We start from the raw sequence: 18,258 nt of genomic DNA, 5'->3' as shown, positions 1-18,258 counted from the left end.
TCTCCATCCCAAATTAGATGATCCTTTTGAGAAATTTTTTATTCCAAAATAGTTGAGCCTCTCACTTTTCAATGTATATTTAGCAACAATCTTCCATTCTCACCCTCTCTTATTTATCATTTCCAATGTACCACTAGCTAATATACAAAAGAAGTCAACACAATAAATTTGGGTAAAGATGGAAAAAGTAGCAACCATTTAATACAACACAATAAATTTGGGTAAAGATGGAAAAAATAGAACCATTTAATACTCCTTAATATGTGTGAAATGAGCAAAAGACTCGTCTAATTTGGGATGGAAGGAGTATTAAAATCTATCAACGGCTGATATCCATTAAAAACGAGAGTATTTCACGACCCCAATCCTACGGCTAAGATTTGGCTGGGAGACTCTCCTGCAAAAGCAATCTCTCTCTGTCCCAAAAAGGATATATCCACGCACTATATACCTATTCGGCAAATTAATATAAACAAACAAACAAATAAATAAAATTATATAATAAATGACCCCCTGCTGATACATACACATTTGCTGTATCTATACTTCCACCACCGAACGGAGATAGAGATCGGTGAAAGAGAGAGAATAGGAATCTGTTTGTCCGGTGGAACCCTAGCTGAGTCGCGGCGGCGAGTGGACACTCTCTCGTCGGCGGCGAAAATGAAGGGCCTTTTCAAGTCTAAGCCTAAAACTCCGGTCGATATAGTTCGGCAGACTCGCGATCTCCTCATCTTTGCTGATCGCTCTGCTTCTGAGGTTCGCACTAGCAAGCGCGAAGAAAAGGTTCATAATTTTGCTTCGTTGATGTTTTTTTTGGTGAATATTAGTTGAATTGCTGTCATTCAAGTGTTTTTGTGGTAAAGATTTGATTTTGAGGGTGTTTGTAGATTGTTTATGTGAAATTGTGTATGTGGATTAGAGTCTACTTTAATTATTGCTGTGATTGAGCTGTTTGTGTTGTGAAATTTTGTTTTTCTGTAAGTGGTGTGTAGTTGGAATTCGTAAGAAAGATGTGAATATCTTGAGATTTTAATGTTTTGACATTGTTTGGATTGTGTGCAATTTTGGTTTGAAAGTAATTAGTTTGTTGTGTTTGGTGATGGTGCTTTTTGGTAAGTGTTGTGGTTAGTTGTGTTGTCCCGAGTTGGATTGAAGTTTGATGTTGTGGTGGTTGTAAGGATTTTTGATGATTTAGAGGTTGTTCTAGTTTCCAGAGTTGGCGGTTAAGTTGTTGCAAATGGTTCTTCAAATTGTAGTGCTGACGGGATTGGTTTTGCTCGGAAATGTGCTTACTTTTTAGTACCTATGATTAGAGCAACACCACCTGATCTTATCAAGTACTGACAGATTTGAAGAAACTAGTGTGTGCTTAAATGGTTAACTGACACTTTTCCAATTGGAAATCATTTTTTAGCTGTCACCCATATGAGCTACTAATAGGGAATAACGCGGAAATTTATTTTTTATGAAAAACCTAACGGTTATTTAACTGGTGCTTTACAAACATGTTACGTTTTGTTTTTTCTGTCAAGTCCTGCCGACACTGCAATGTATATAATTGCTTGATTCTTAGTATTTACCTTTTTGGATTGGATTGCTTATTTCTCTTAAATTTAAGGTTGAATCAGAAATCTTGTGATTCTCATAACCCCAGAATCTGGGGTTATGAGAATCACAAGATAGATTGCAGGTATAGACATTAAAACCAAAAAGAAAAGCTCAAACAAAGGAATTACTAACCTGAAGTTGCATCTGAGTTTCAAAGCATTGCTCTGGTCGCTATTGTTTGAACCAATATGTTTTTGATTTAGCTCTTGTTAAATTTTCCTGCTTATTTAATAATTATTGTTAAAAGAATGCCTTATTGTTGCCCCTTTAACAGATGGCTGAGTTAAGTAAACTCCTCCGAGAGATGAAGGTGATCCTCTATGGTAATAGTGAGGCTGAGCCTGTCCCGGAGGCTTGTGCACAGTTGACTCAAGAATTTTTTAGAGAGAACACACTACGTTTGTTGATCATATGTCTTCCAAAATTAAACTTGGAGGTAAATGTTAATATTTGCCTTCCTTCTGAGAGGATTCATGTGACATGATTATTAACTTTACTTTTTCTTCCATGCCGTTTTTCTTTTGATCCTTTGCATGCATTTGAATTAATTATTTATAGGTTTTTCTTTCTCATCCTTGTATATATTATAATATTATATCGTAATGATGATTCTATGTAGGCTCGCAAAGATGCCACCCAGGTTGTTGCAAATTTGCAAAGACAGCAAGTTCATTCAAAACTAATTGCTTGTGATTACTTGGAAGCAAATATCGATCTTATGGATATACTGATAGCAGGGTAAGATTTGGCTGCAGTTACAAATTTGTTCTCAATTGCTTGAGTGTTAAACTAAAAATGATAACCTAAGTTATTCCATATTTGGGGGTGTTTGATGAGTGAGGTAAGCAGTTTACAAACTTAGCTTTGTTGAACAGTTTGCATCCTATTTATTAAATGTTAATTATTAAATTCGGAAAGAAGCTTATTTGATGCACTTATTCCCTCTGATCAATTATGTTGATGCAGTAAGTATACCTTTTGTTAATGTCTATTCTGCTGAATGCTGATGCTATGATTTATTTTTTCAGTATCGAGGTGATATAGGATTTATTGCCGTTTTCTCTTGTGAATTTTAACATAGTAGGATTGGTGTTCTGAGGATGCTATTAAATAGAGTGATTACTGATGTATGTAAATTAAACGAATTCTAAATTGTGCTCTTCATTCAGTTATGAAAACCCCGACATGGCTTTACACTATGGTGCAATGCTAAGGGAATGTATACGCCATCAGGTTGTTGCGAGGTGAGATTATGAAGCAATTTCAAACATGTTTGCTTTTCTGGCTTTTATGTGATTAGGTTCATGTGGATATTTGGTGATGATTTCTTTGAGGATAGATTGGCATTCCGTGATGCAAATGGAAATGATTATAAGTTGGATATTTCTCATTACTAGGATGTGTTATCAATTAAAATAAATTTTTGCCAAAATCGTTTTTGGTGTGGATGACACATTTTCAGTTTATCTTTAAATATCCCTTCTTTATCTTGCAGGTATGTCTTGGAGTCCGAGCACATGAAGAAGTTTTTTGAAATTATACAACTTCCAAATTTTGATATTGCTGCTGATGCTGCTGCAACTTTTAAGGTTGAGTGTGTACTATGATAGTTACTGTTTAAAAAATGTTATTGTGTGGAGTTGCTATTTATAAACTGCTTTTATCCATCTACTTGTCTCGAATCCTTTCGTCTTAATTTTTTTTTGCCTTCCCAATTTACACATTGTAGAAGTTGATCATATAGTTCTGATAAGAAGAAAATGTTACAAATTGTACTTTTTTTGGTTTTTCTAAATTTCTAAAATCTCGTACAACTACAACCCCTTCATAATGTGGTAATTCTTGATTTTTCATTCAACATGCATAATTATATAAACTGCCATTCTTTAGTTATTGGTTCTGGTGCAAGTTATAATTGGGTCAAATTTACTTTTATAACAGGAATATTTATCAGCATCTACCTGAAATATAGATACCAAAGAGAAACAGGCACATCTTGTGTGTTCCTACTTTAACCAAAGATTTGTATAATTAGCAAAAACAATGTTCATGCCAATATTACCTTCATGTTACACTGTGCCTGGTGCAAGTCCAACATTGTTTTGTACGGACGAGAATAGCTTGGGTTTTCACGTCTTCTGCAATCACTTTAGTTATAAGTGGCTGGCCGTTGCTACCTTTAGCAAGTAGTCAATAGTCAGTGATACTTAACTTTTTTGGTCTTCGGATATTTTCTTAAATAGGAATTCGAAACACTAACTCGGTCCTTTCACAATGAAGGCGTAATGAGGAATGACCTGGTGCTCTTCCCAGTTGTAGCAAAATCTTTTTTTGTGATAAAATTACAAGTTGCATATAATTGCATGTTTACTGTGTATTTATGATGTAATGATTTGGCTTTTTTGTGCTTGGTATTCATTTTGATCTGTTATGTTACATCGCCTCTTGCCATACATGATTTTGTTGTAAAATGATTGTTTCAGGAGCTTTGCACGAGGCATAAATCGACTGTAGCTGAATTTCTTTCTAAGAACTATGATTGGGTAAGTTATATTTTCATGTAGTATATGTTTGGAAAACAGTTTATATAGAGATAATTTGTTATATGATGGTTTCATGTAGTATATGTTATGTTGAGCACTAATTTGATGATTTAGTACATACACTGAAAGTGGACACTACTTCAACAAAACATGGAGGATATAATCTTTGAATCTGAAGTTTTGTTGTTTTACTCACTATTAAAATTGAAGAAATTTACACCTATCGACCTTTATGCAATTGCAATGTTTTCTGTATTGAAGTCAGTCCCAAGACTCCAAACTGATACTTGAATTAATAAACCACAAAGCTGTTACTGCATATGGCCTTTTTAAGGTAGAGATAACTTCTAAAAATACCCGATACTGATGGAAGTTTCCTGTTTAATGTTTACAACAAGCTTGTTAAGTCGACAAGTCGAGCCTAGGCATTCAAGTGCCTTCAAATTGATTAGTTGACATTTGACAAGTCATCCGACTAGTCATAAAATAGTCAACATACATATATTTAGAGTAATCATAATATATAACATTAGTTAACAGTTAACACATACAATTCAATAGTTCAAATATAAGTAATAGATAGTAAGTTAAAGTAACCAAAGTTATATAGTGAAAACAACTATAAAAACACAATAATGTATCAAAGAGTCAAATAAACTAAACAAACACAATCATGCATCAATAGTCATCCTTCTCATTATCATGATCTTCATCTCCCTCTCCAATATTCTCATCAGGGGTACACCATAACCATCTTCAACGTCCTCATCATGAAGAAGAAAATTGTCTTTCATCCTCCACTTCCCCAAAATCATCAATAGGTTGAACTTGTGTTGAACTTGCTCCACGTCGAGTATAAATAAGAGTGGGATCACCTCTAGCTCTCCTCGGAAAATTGCGTCCCTCAAGCGCTTCGGATGAGATCAGAGATGAAGGAGATGAGATGAAGGCAGTTGGAGATGAAGATCATTTAGGTTTCAATTAAAAATCACATAAGTTCTATTAAAAACCCCTAACTTTTAAGTTCGGGTCGAGTAATTGTGTTTCGGGTCGGATCCGGGTAAAACCCATGAACGCCAAACTGAATAAGTCGTGGGTTGACTTTCTCTGCTATGTCGACTTGTAGCCGACTAGTCGTCGACTTGACAATCATGGTTTACAGTTTTACTCTTATAAAAATTTTGGTTAAATAATTAGTAAAAGCTTATTAAGAGCCAAAATTGAAGGAAATGCAAAGTTATAAATTGGGTTGTTATTCACCAAACGGAAAAGATCTCCATAACCTGGGAATGTAACCATTAATACAAAAAGAATATGACTAGACTCGTAACCTTGAACCTGGAAAAGATCTCCATAACCTTGAATCTCTAAAAAACTCCCTCTCTCATGAGTCATGACCAGTGTTATCGAAAGCATTAAGCGCATCGAGGCGCAAAACTCTCTGGAGCCTAGGCGCAAAGCGCAAAAGCGAGGCGCGCGCTTCTTTGAAGCTAGGCGCATGTTTTACAATTTTTTTTATTTATTATTTAGGATATATGTATATAGGTTTATAACATAATTTATACTTCATAATATATTAAATCACACTTTAAGCCAAAAATAACTTAATGTATCCTTTATAATATATTAAATAATACTTTTAGAGGGAAAAACAATCCTAAAATTAAATATTAAAATTCAAAATTTATGTTTCATAGGCAGAATTCCAGGCTAGTACTTTTTATTTGGGCCTAAAATTCTTTTTTTTTTTGTTATGGGTTAGTACTTAAAATTCTTTTTTTTGTTATGGGTTAGTACTTTTGGGCCTTAAAAGTGGCCCAATAACATTAAATATCTTATTATGCGCTTAGCTTCGCTAAAGCGCGCTTTTCTACCGCTTCGTGCTTAAGCGCGCTTTGTGCTTCAAGGCTAAAAGCGTGCGCTTCATTGAAGTTGCTTCGCCTCGACATATATGAGGCGCTAAGGGTGCGCTTTGCTTCGCTTTGCGCCTAGGCGCTCGCCTAGGCGCGCTTTTCACAACACTGGTCATGACTCATAATCTTGAGCCTATGTCTATAAACGCTATACAAAATCATTTGCCCAAGTTTCAACTAGTCTCTAAGTTTCAACTAGTCTCTAATTGAAGCTATCAACTTTGATCTCAAACTTAACCAACAAAATAGTGTCCCTATATATGAAATTGGAGTGGCCGGTTGCTTAAGTGAAATGCCAAGTAATGCAACTTTTATTTGCGTGCTGGTGTGTTAATGTAGTCATGGGTGTTTTAAAGCTAATTAATGAATGATCTAAGCATTAGTGGAGGACCAGAAATCAAAAAGACGGAATTAATCGGATTAGCAGTTGCCACTAGATCCAAGGTGATCCATATGAAGAAATATTACATGACAACCGCAGAAACAATTTTTCATAAATTGAAACCCATAAATAGTCTCCATAATTAAGGTCTTTCAAAATCCTAAATAAACGATTACATTCCCTTCTAGTGACAAAAGGAAGAAAAAAGATTACGGCCCAGTTTGGTAATTAGCGGTTAGCGGATTGAATTAGATGTTTTGACTAGCTGATTGAAGTAGATATTTTGACTAGGGGATTGAATTAGTAGTTTGTCGTAAAATTGTTTGGTAAATAGCTGATTGATTAGCTTTTTTTGACACAAACCAAAACCTCTAACCTAAAAAGCTCCTCAAAGTAGCTTTTTCAAAACTAGATTTTTGGATCGAGACCTCTATTTCAATCCGCTAACTACCAAACATTAATATCAGCGGATTTTAGTGGTCAAACCTCTAAAACATCTCAAACCTCTAATTTTGCCCTAAACATCTAACTTCCAAACAGGACCTACATCTACTTGTATAGCGGAGTTAAACCCTAAAACAAAGAAACTTCAATAAAGTAAACAGTTCTCTTATAATTCTATTACATATTCTTGATCATTCCTGCTAATCCTTTTATCTAATATAGGTACACTTTATACAATTCAAATATATTTCTAAAGTAATGACATGATATAAATACATATTAAAATTTTAAAAATCACGCTCCGCATCAATTAGGTCTAAAAGGAACCTTTTGCATTATGTTCTTTTTGTACTCCCTGAATAGATAACTTAATTGAAAGGCTTTGTTACTGAAAACATATAAATTATAGGGCAGAATATTAATTAACCTGAGCCATTTCACCTGGAACGCTTTGGAAGTTGCAGAGCAGAGAAAAGAACACTCGAGTGCCACCTGTGAGTGTCAATTTGTTATTGTTAGAAAGCCACTAGAAATTAATTCTGAAGCTCTGATGTGTTAGATTAGAGATCAAGAAAATGGCATTGTTGACTTTTCAGCATGGATGCTGAGAGTATTTACTATATAGGTTCTCTTCTCCTTATTAGATCTCCCTGGATGATGGCATTGCTGTATAGCTTATTTACTATTGGGGATCCTTATCTCTTTGGTCATATCTCTCAAGTGGCGAATCTTTTATTCATTTTTTCACTTTTGTGTCCAGTTTGTTTTTGTTGAGTCTTGCCTTATTAAGCTGCTTCGTACCTTATCTTTACCTAGGTGTCATAGATGCTTATTAATATTGCATTGCCTTCTCACCGTAGCTGACAACTTAACAAGTGATACTAATGCATAAAATATTCTCAATCTCTGTAAATTGCACTCAGAAGGGAACTACACATTCATGTTTTCAGGATAATATTGTAAAGGATTAAAAAGGCTTATTCTACAGGATATTAATGTTTCCACTTTCCAGTGTCTAAGCACAAGCATTTGATAGTTTAGTTTATGCCTCTATGATAGCAAATGTAATAATTCTGCAAAATTCCGCTTTCAGTTTTTTGCAGAGTACAACTCGAAGCTGCTAGAATCTTCCAATTACATCACCAGACGTCAAGCTATCAAGGTATATACCAAGGAATTCCATATTTTATGTATGATGGTCCTTTCACTCTATAAGTAGCTGAACTATTTGATCTCACTTTCAAATAATATTTTATATATGTTTGTTGATACAATATGGAATTATAAATATTGTACACAGTATATAAATCATGAATACTTTGTAAGTTGGTTAGGTATGGAATCTTTTACTCTCATTCATTAGATATATCCTATTTCTTATGTATATTTTCCTGAATATTATTTAGGAAATAGCATAAATGATATAGTTTTTGTGATTGGGTATAAATAAGAAAATTCTTTGGTTTGCACTCCTCTATTAGTAGATAAGTGGTCTTGGATGACTTTTGTTGTATAACGTAGTGTAGAGTTACTATATAAATTAGTGTACTAAAGTTGTTCCAGCATTACGTTTATTCTTTTAAGATATTTTGAGAGGATTTACTAATTGGCATTTATGACATCACATCTTTATTTTCTTAATAATTTCTTTGATTTGACAGCTGTTGGGCGATATTTTATTGGATCGCTCGAATTCTGCTACTATGACCAAATATGTGAGCTCAAGGGATAATCTTAGGATACTGATGAACCTGCTCAGAGTATGATCTCTTCTTGATAATTCTTTTCTTGTGTGAACCAGGGGTGGCAAAATCTGACACGATCCGAAACCCGACTCGAAAAAATCGAATTAGGGTCGGGGATTTTGTAATTTGGGTCGGGTAATTTTTTGCCCGAAAAAATCGGGTCGGGTTTGGGGACCAAGTTTACCCGAACCCAACCCGTAATATTTTTATATATAGTATATTATGTTAATTATATAAGGGTCGCGCTAAAGAGAGAACTAGTCCTTGAAATAGAACTATGAAACCACTAAGGTTCTGCTGCAGAACCCTAAATCTTAAATAGATTTTTAGGATCTAAATCTAAATACATGTTTTTTTCATGTTTTTTCATCGTTGTGTGTGTTCAAAAATAATTTTAAAATATAATACACAGATTTTGACATTTTTTGCATTTAAAGTTCTGCTGCTGAACCCTAACTAATACTAGAAATAAGGTAAGGGTTCTATGGGTTCTCTCTCTAATGGTTCTCTCTTGAACATGACCCATAAATTATAATTGAAAACAAGATACTATAATCTCATAAAATTATTATTTTCATATTTTTAAATAATTATAATAAATATAAATTTTCTAATAAAAATAATTAACTTTTAATTAATTCCGGGTCAAAATGGGTCATTTCTGGGTAATCGGGTACTGAACAGGTCGGGTTCATGTTAATTTTCAACCCGTTTCGGTTTCGGGTCGGGTTGACCCAAAAACTGGACCGGGTAAGACAACCCGACCCATTACCCAAAATTGTCACCCCTGGTGTGAACACAACCCAGTTCCCCTTTTCTTGTTTTGATAGACAGAGGGTTAAATCTGTCAAGAGAGGAAGATAGGTTAATAAAAATTCTTAAATCACAAAGTTTAATGCTGTTGCCTGTTTACATCTGAGGATAATTCAAGCTTCCTCGTAATATTGTGTGCAGAATCTTGAAACAGAAAGTACTATGTGTACAAATCATTTCTCTGTTTTATGTAAGCTAATCAGTAGTCCCATCTTTTGCAGGAATCGAGCAAGAGCATTCAGATTGAAGCATTTCATGTATTCAAGGTAATTTTGTATATATGTCTGCAGTCAAGTTGGGGAGGGCAAGATGAAATAAGGAGATAATAAACAATTAATAACGTTGTAATGTAGAATTCTTGCTTACTGAGTGGTAATTATTTAAAAATATCGTCATTCCTAATTTTCTACCATTATACAACAATAATCAGTACAACTACACAAGTTAAGAAGTTTGCAGGTTAATTTTTACAGCAAGTGTTAAGTAATATTTGTTAAGAAATTAAAAGAAAAGTACTAACTAAACAACCAGAGTTGAGTACTCAACTACCTGCGGACGGTAGACAATATTATTACTTTACTTATAATGGTTGCAGTTCCTTTTTTCGACATTTCGCTCACTGTACTTGTTCTATATCATTTTGCAGTTGTTTGCTGCTAATCAGAATAAGCCCCCAGACATCATTACTATACTTGTTGCAAATAGAAGCAAGCTTCTGCGGCTTTTTGCAGACTTTAAGCTGGATAAAGGTGGGAAAGTATACATATTTTTTTAAAGGAATTTATTTCTATTTATAGTGTTTTCTCTTTTTGGAATTGGCATCCAATTTGTCAATGCTAGTGTGAAGTCACTTTTTTGCTTTAATTAATAGATCACTGAAAGGATGGAAATAAGATGGCAATTGTATATGTAATTTGCTGCATATTGACTACTACGTTTTTTTTTTCAGAGGATGAACAATTCGAGGCAGACAAAGCACAAGTTGTTAGAGAAATTGCTAGTCTTGAACCCAAGGGATGACCTGGACCCTGCATGAATCCATACTTCCAGTCTTTGTATGGTAGTGTTATATGTGCAGATCAGTTATAAAATGTTTATCTACAGGTTATAAACAGATTACAGTGTCATAGTCCAGGGCAAAAATGGAACTTATACTTCCGTTCTCATCTCCAATCAGCTGTACAATGTTTTCCCGATTCTATTTTGTATTTGAGATTAACATTTGCAAGGACGTGATCGGGAAAATATGATAAACAAAGATAAAACTAGAATAGTTGAAGTTAATTACTATACATGAGAGATGTATTAAAATGTGTTTCATCTCGTCTTCAATTGCAAGGTCTTATTACATTTCTTGCCGCCTTCATTTCATCCGGTGGGACAAGCATCTCTCCATGCTTATATGTGATTACATTTAGTTTATGTGCAAGGTATTTAGTTTGGTTTATATGTGATTACATTTGCAGACTTGGCAAGTTGGGTAGTTGATCCTTGTGATTGGCAGGGGTGATCCAGATTCTTAAATATTTGAGTAATAGATGACGATCTGTAATCTTTTGTTATGAGCATACAGACCCTGTGTCATAATTAGATTTTTCGGAGATAGGCTTAACGCCTTGACCAGCATTACTAAAACAGTAAGCACGACAATCAACAGAACTTGAAAAGTAACGGTTTTAGACTTTTAGTTCGTGCTTCAAGTTTTTCTGGCCGACAGATAAACTGAAGAGTAGCGAGTCGAGTATTAAAGTAGCAAAGTCACTGAAGTTTCTGCAAGTATAAATAATGTAAATAAGTAATATATATACCATATTAATAATATCAGATATGTTTTTATGCTTATAATCTAAAATGTTAATATATTTATATTTAAATTCGGTCGGTGGTTGTTAACCACGGTTAAATAACCGAAATTTTGATTTTTTTTCTCTACCGAAAACCAAACCAAAATATTTATATTGGTTAACTGAACCGAATTTTTTTTTCGATTATTCGGTTAACCGAGTCGAATGCTCACCTCTAATTGTGATGATTAAAACAAGGTTAAGGTGAAATAGATTGAAAATGATTTAGTAACACACTACAATTTTCAGTTTATACTGAAACGTAAATTTCACGTAATATTGAAAAGTATACTTTTTTTATTATTTATACTAATCGCGAAGCACGAGTGACTATAGTTAAATTTTTTTTGTTTGTTATAATTTAAATGTTAATATAATTTTATTAGAGTTCTAGTATTAATCAAAGTTTAATTAAATTACAATAACCGATTGATTGATTTTCTCTTGAAAGTTTAGATTTTGCACTATTTTTTTATATTGTACATTGGTAGTATGAATAATAAATATTTTTATTATTTATTTTCCAATAATTTTTAAATATAAATATGTGAATGTAATTTTTGATTAATTAAAAATCATAATTTTCATATCACATATACCTTTATTTGCATTACCAATGAAGATTAATATGTGAAAAATATTTGAAAATAAATAATAAAAATGTTTATTGTTTATACTACCAATACATAATATAAAAAGAAAAGTGTAAATGCTAAATTTTAAAGAGAAAATACAATCAGTCAGTTAATATAATTTAATCAAATTTAATTAATACTAATATACTAATAAAATGATGTTAAAATTTAAATTAAATATAATAAACTTTGAACTATTTACACGTTCATGCTTCGGACGGGTTTAAATCAATAATATAAATTGTCACAACACTAATAAGTTAGTGGAAACGTGATCGTAACCGGAAAAAATTGGAAAAAATTGATTGATTCGAATGTAATCCACCCGCAACCAAACTTGAAAAATTAAAAACCGATCCGATTTAAATGGTTGGGTTCGGGTTATATTTCCTAACTAAACGAATAAAAACCAAACCGAATCGGTTATATAAATAATAATAATAAATGGTTTCAAAAAAATAAAAAATAATAATAAATATATAAGATATAATTAGTATATAATCTAATCATATTTAAAAATCAATAAAATCTATTCAAATACTTTTTCGGTTGGTGAATTTTTTTTTGTCATGGAACTTTTGGTAAAATATTATATGAATTTAATAAATTAAATAGCAAATAAACTTTTTGTATATTTCGGGCCATGTGAACATTTTCTTGGTCAATAATGTTTTCAGTTTTCTATTTGCTTACAATTAAGATTTCTCATAAGAAACTCACTATTAAATGCAAAATATCTAAATCTATAGTTACAATATAGCGCCCCGAAGTGATTTTCAATGTTATAACAGAACTTTTACTCCAATATTAAATGTATTTTACAACTTAATATTTTAATATTTGACTAATTTTTTTATCCATCTCAATATAATTCGTTTAAAGTACACTCACTTGCATTTCATTTATAATTAATGGATGAGTTGATCAGATGCATGTATGTATTTCAGGATGCAAATTTTTTTTCCTCACAATTTTAGGATGCAAAATTGGACAAGTATGTATTGCACATATTTGAATCGGTATTTCTCTTAATACGCTTGAATGATTTAGAATATATATATTTGTCGTGCTGGGTGTTCTTGGTGCCCGTTATAGTGTATCTCTCCTCATTTTTATCTTTATATGATTTTACACCTCAAGTGATAATTACATTATTATGTTTGATACAATGAGATCATAATTAGAGATCTTTCTATGAATTTGTATTTTATGTACTAAAATTTGGAATCAGTCCTTGAGAAACTTATTGGTGAATAAATTAGAAAAAAAAATGTATATTTTTTATAAACAACGATATATTTTTAAAACAAATTTTATTGCTATTAATTTTCATTCTCAATTACAACAACTTTTAATATTCAGACTCTTTAAAAGGAGTTTAGGGGTAAAATAGATTAAAAATGATCTAAAAAGTAAATTTTTTTTTAGTTTGGACTGAAAATATACTTCTCTTATAAGGCTCAACAGTATATTCTGTGTACGGTCATAATTCACTTATACAAAAGATTCATTTCAGGCTGGTTTTAACAAGAGCATTGACATGTATGGCTTACACATCTGCAAGAAAAATACAACCAGGTCCGTCAATAGTATATTGCATAGGTGCAGCTGCTTCTTGCTCTTGGGCCACAACATTGGATAATTGTGAATCTATGCAATACTATAATAAGCCAACATGGGTATAATTTGTAGTCCAAGGTTTTAGTTATATTTTTTAGTTTGGTACTCTCCTTTTGGTACTACAAGTCTACAAATACTAAAAACACTTATAACAATACATTATCATATAATATTTCATTAAAAAAATTATAATGATGTTATATATAAAATTATAAATATACAATTTTGATTTTTTTTTTAACAAGAACCTTCATATAACTCTTTTTAACTTTAACGTGTTCTATTTCAATATAACATTACATAATATAACTCTTTTTAACTTTAACATGTTCTATTTCAATATAACCATTACATGACCCTTTCTAACTCTAATCTTAAAAGTTATTGTTATAAAAAAAACTAAGATTACAAAATTACGTTGAAATTCGATTGATTGATCACTGAATCTTTCAAAGGTATTACACGATCGACTATGTTTGGAAAAAATTAGAATTTTCTAATTTTTTTTTATCTTTAAATCTACGTGTACTAAATTCGGATTAAATGTACTAAAATCCTAAAATCGGGACAGTTGAATAATATAATTTAATTAAAATTCAATCCATTAATACTAAAATACTAATAAAATGATGTTAAAATTTAAATTATAAATAATAAATTACGAACTATATATCTGCCCGTGCTTCGCACGGGTTAAAAGCTAGTATGCATAAAAAAAAAGGATAGTTGTGGATGAGCATAAAAAAATAAACACAATTTTATACTTGTACATATTTGAAGAAGTTTGGAATGATTTATACTAAATCTAATTCTTAGAATTAAAAATATAAGTAGAGAAATTATACGTCACGTCAGCTACATGACATATATGTAGTGAAATCAAGTGAGGTAGATATGAATTGAAAAGAAGAGTTACAAAATATATTATGTAATTAAGTATTTCTTAATTAATTGCACAATATAAAATTTATTATGTAATTAAGTTTTTCTTAAATAAATTCACAATGTAAAAGAAATCTAGTGATTTATTGGATCCTTTAAAATGTCTAAATATATTTGATATATTACATATGTAGTTTATATGTTGTCAAATGTAGTGGAAATCATTTAAAATTACCAGGAATATAGGATTATTTTTAGTTGGCTGATTTGATTGAAATAAAAATTTAAAATTTTCTATTTCTAAATAAAAATATAAGCATATTATAGGGTTAATGTCCTTAATAATATATTCTTAATGACTATCGACCAAAATATCATTTGTCGGGAAAGCAACCCATAATGACCACTAACTTACTCATTGCAATATGTGTAGGTAAGGTGTATATATTTTTATCATGCGTAATTATTTAATATATTAATATTTTATTATTTTTCGAGTTGCATAAGCATAAAGCATTGTCGATTAGATTTTTATAAAACATGGGTTCCTGTTATGCATATATGTAATGGGGGAGTTAAACTTGGAACGTGGCTTCTTTTATAATTATAAATAAGCACGGTCTCTCAATATCTCTCACAAAATTTTGGATCACCCAACTAAGTTCATTCAATTTAAAAGGAGGATACAAAACATGTCAACAATGATGATGAAAAAAGAACAAAAGGAGTTAACATAATACACGAGTGTAGCAATGCTTTTGTGGTGCTAACGACGAGCATATCAATTCTGTTCCATTTCTTCATTGATGTTACACTTACCGGAGGAATGGGATTTTGGTGCTTTTGTGGTGCTAACAACGAGCCTACCAATTCTGTGCATTTCTTCATTGATGTTACACTTATAGGGGCATGGGATTTTGGTTTATATTTGTCCAGAGCACATTTGGGAAATGAATATTGTTGGCTTAATCTTAAGTTGCTAAGCTTGCTATTTTATTGTCTCTGTAGCCCATATATAACATTCAAGAAATATGATTTGTACCGACCTCTTAACTATCTTATGAAATATTTTATTTTGTTTTAATACTAGCAATGAAAATGAGAAAAAAAAATTGTATTACAGGACTCAACCTCTTAATTTGGTTAGGTTCTTGTTCCTCAGCCAACATATGTTCTTTCTGTTAAAATCTAAGAAGCGGTGCTTGACAGATTCATACTATAAAGGCATGGGCACTGACGCTGGTTCTAATATTATTACCTTACTGCGTTTTCTGCTTATAGTATGTAAAACAACTACTCCCTAGCTCCGTCCATTCGATTGTTACGTTTCTTTTTCTGTTTGGCACGTATTTTAAGCCTCTTATAATATATAATCTCTCCCTCTTCACGTTTTTTGATACTCGTTTTAAAGTTTAGTTCCATAATATTTTTTAATTCTTTTTTCTCATAATAAAAGTTTGATATTTTAACTTTTATACAGAAAAAAAAATTTTAAAGAAACATTTTGGAACTATACTTTATAGGAGTCTCGAAATGCGTGCAAACAGTAAACGCCGGGACGGAGGGAGTAGTTCTATAACTTATTTTTAACTTTTTTATCGTATAAAATATAAATGTTATACTTTTATATAAAAAAAAAGAAAATTTTAAAAATAAGTGGCAAAACTATATTTTATTGAGGCATTAAAATTCGTGTTTTCGTCACTCGATGTATACTATTGGCCGAGACGGAGGGAGTACCTTGTTTTTTGTATGACTTGTTCAATGTGCGATTACTAATCCTTGATGCGAGAATTGAATCCGAAGTTTATGTTTATACTCCTTCCTCCCATTTCATATCGTTTAAGAAGATTATGCGTTTAAGAAAATGTTGATTGAGTTCTTAATTTTCTTGTTTATGCATGATAATTGTACTAAATTGAATTATGTTATGAGTATATGTATATTACTTTTGCTATTTGGACATGTTAGTTTTTAGACTTTTTTCATGTACTTTTAAGAATTTTGGTCTTATATTTATAAAAAAAAATGTTTTGAAATTTTTTTTAGTGAATAATAAAAATATGACACTAATATATTAATTATTCACAAAAAAAATTAAATATAATAGTTTTAAAAATAAGAGAGTATTAGTAAAATATTAAAATTTTCATTTCAAAAACATTTTAAAAACTATTCAAAAAATAATTTTGAAAAGAGAGAAGAGTAAGGACAAGTACTATTTTAGGACAATTTTTTTTTTCTTACAAATATATATACTATAACAGAAGAAATAATAGGACTTTGGATCTTCATATATGCTATACATTTTTTTTCTGCGAAGTTAATTTTTATTGTGGATCTGCGGTTCATTATCAACTATTAATCTATTATTATTGGGACGAGAAGAAGTGAAAACAAGAAGACGAAAATGAGATTGCCATGTTTAAACAGACTTTAAACATTGCTGAATTGCTGCATCAGTCAAACAACGACCAAATTCATGGACAATAATTTTCATATGTTTAACCATATGCACCGGCTCTGATCTCTATTCATGACAGTTAAGCTGTTAGTTATATATATAATATATCATACACAAAATGCTCATGCATTAAAAATTTTACATAATCATGGTACTGCAATTTGCTGGATACCGGCTTTGTAGATACTGGTTTAACAATGATAATGTCCGGAAAGCACTGCATGTCAGAAAGGTACGTCCAGATGTCCTGAATTTCTTTGAAAAAAGAATGTAGAATTAAACAGCATGTTCAATACAGGGGACTACATGGGAATGGGAAAGATGCAGAGATGCTTTGCCTTATGAATATGATGCTTCGGATAGTAGAGTGTATCATGCAAATCTAAGCAGGAAGGGCTATAAATCTCTAATATACAGGTAAGGTCGGACACTATTTTATAAGACAATGTTGATATATTAATGATTTGTTTCAAATCTATTAATGATTCGTTTTGAGATTAGTTATATAAGGCCTCCTGCTTTGATTTAGCTATGTTCGGTCCAGACTTGGAAGGTTCTCATCTTAAGTAACAATAATTTGAAGAAAAAAATCAATTTTTTGGTGCAGAGTGTATGACTCATGGATTGTTTTATAAACTTTAAATATAACTACAATCAGGGAGCTCGAAAGAGAAATTGAAAGAAAACAGTTTCTGTTGAATAGGGCCCTTAGTGCCATGGTTTAGAACTGACTTGTGGATATGGCAAGTCAAATGATTTATCTCTTTAACAGTAGAAAAGTGATATGATATGCTTGAATATAAAACCAAGCTTTACATCGAGTTGAATAAGTTATGATCAACTAGATAAAAGTAATAGTAATGAAGGCACAGTGTGTGAAGTAATGAGGGATTTTCCTTCTTCAAGTAAGGCTTTAAGTTTTGCTCAAAGACCTGGATATGGGCAGCTTGGCACAAAATGTGTTGTCAAGGCTAACCATTTGTTTGCAGGGTTACCAGAGAAAGACTTGAATCATTATGATGTAAGATATATTCTGTGCTTATAAGTTACTAATATCATTTGTTAACTAATAAGATGAAAAACAATTACGCCCTTTTTTAAAAAAATTGGGGCCCTTAAGCTGGCATTTCTTCTCCATTAGTGCTATGCATTTTACAAATCAAATTTGCCTTCTGTATTTTTTTTTTTGTCCTTTCTTCTGAAATCATTAGTGGAAATTTAAGTATAGTCAATTAGTCATCAATATTGTTCATTTTGTTGTGTCCCCGGTCTGTGACATTTATACCTTATTGTCCAAAATATTGCAGGTTACCATCACCCTTGAGGTGTCATCCAGGAATATGAACAGAGCCATAGTGGCAA

At 31.6% G+C, this 18,258-nt stretch overlaps 1 protein-coding gene across 1 annotated transcript; it reads left to right on the top strand.

Moving 5' to 3' along the window:
- The first annotated feature begins 460 nt into the window (after positions 1 to 460).
- On the top strand, positions 461 to 10,804 carry LOC108200076 (putative MO25-like protein At5g47540). The gene is made up of 11 exons (XM_017368136.2): positions 461 to 786; positions 1,886 to 2,047; positions 2,231 to 2,349; positions 2,781 to 2,855; positions 3,107 to 3,200; positions 4,095 to 4,154; positions 7,987 to 8,055; positions 8,555 to 8,653; positions 9,673 to 9,717; positions 10,098 to 10,200; positions 10,401 to 10,804. The coding sequence occupies exons 1-11, from the start codon at positions 664 to 666 to the stop codon at positions 10,469 to 10,471; spliced, it is 1,020 nt and encodes a 339-aa protein (XP_017223625.1). The 5' UTR covers positions 461 to 663; the 3' UTR covers positions 10,472 to 10,804.
- Positions 10,805 to 18,258: the final 7,454 nt, after the last annotated feature.

The sequence above is a fragment of the Daucus carota genome, chromosome 8, assembly GCF_001625215.2.
Source record: "Daucus carota subsp. sativus chromosome 8, DH1 v3.0, whole genome shotgun sequence".
NCBI lineage: Eukaryota > Viridiplantae > Streptophyta > Magnoliopsida > Apiales > Apiaceae > Daucus > Daucus carota.
Note: the sequence above shows the minus strand (reverse complement) of the source record. Positions and strands in the feature narration are given on the sequence as shown.

What these genes read in the sequence shown, in the direction of transcription:
- LOC108200076 (XM_017368136.2), top strand. Translation starts at nt 664, where the DNA reads ATGAAGGGCCTTTTCAAGTCTAAGCCTAAAACTCCGGTCGATATAGTT. An exon ending in CTAGCAAGCGCGAAGAAAAG is followed by an intron (nt 787 to 1,885) that starts GTTCATAATTTT and finishes CCCCTTTAACAG; the next exon opens with ATGGCTGAGTTAAGTAAACT. An exon ending in AGACTTTAAGCTGGATAAAG is followed by an intron (nt 10,201 to 10,400) that starts GTGGGAAAGTAT and finishes TTTTTTTTTCAG; the next exon opens with AGGATGAACAATTCGAGGCA.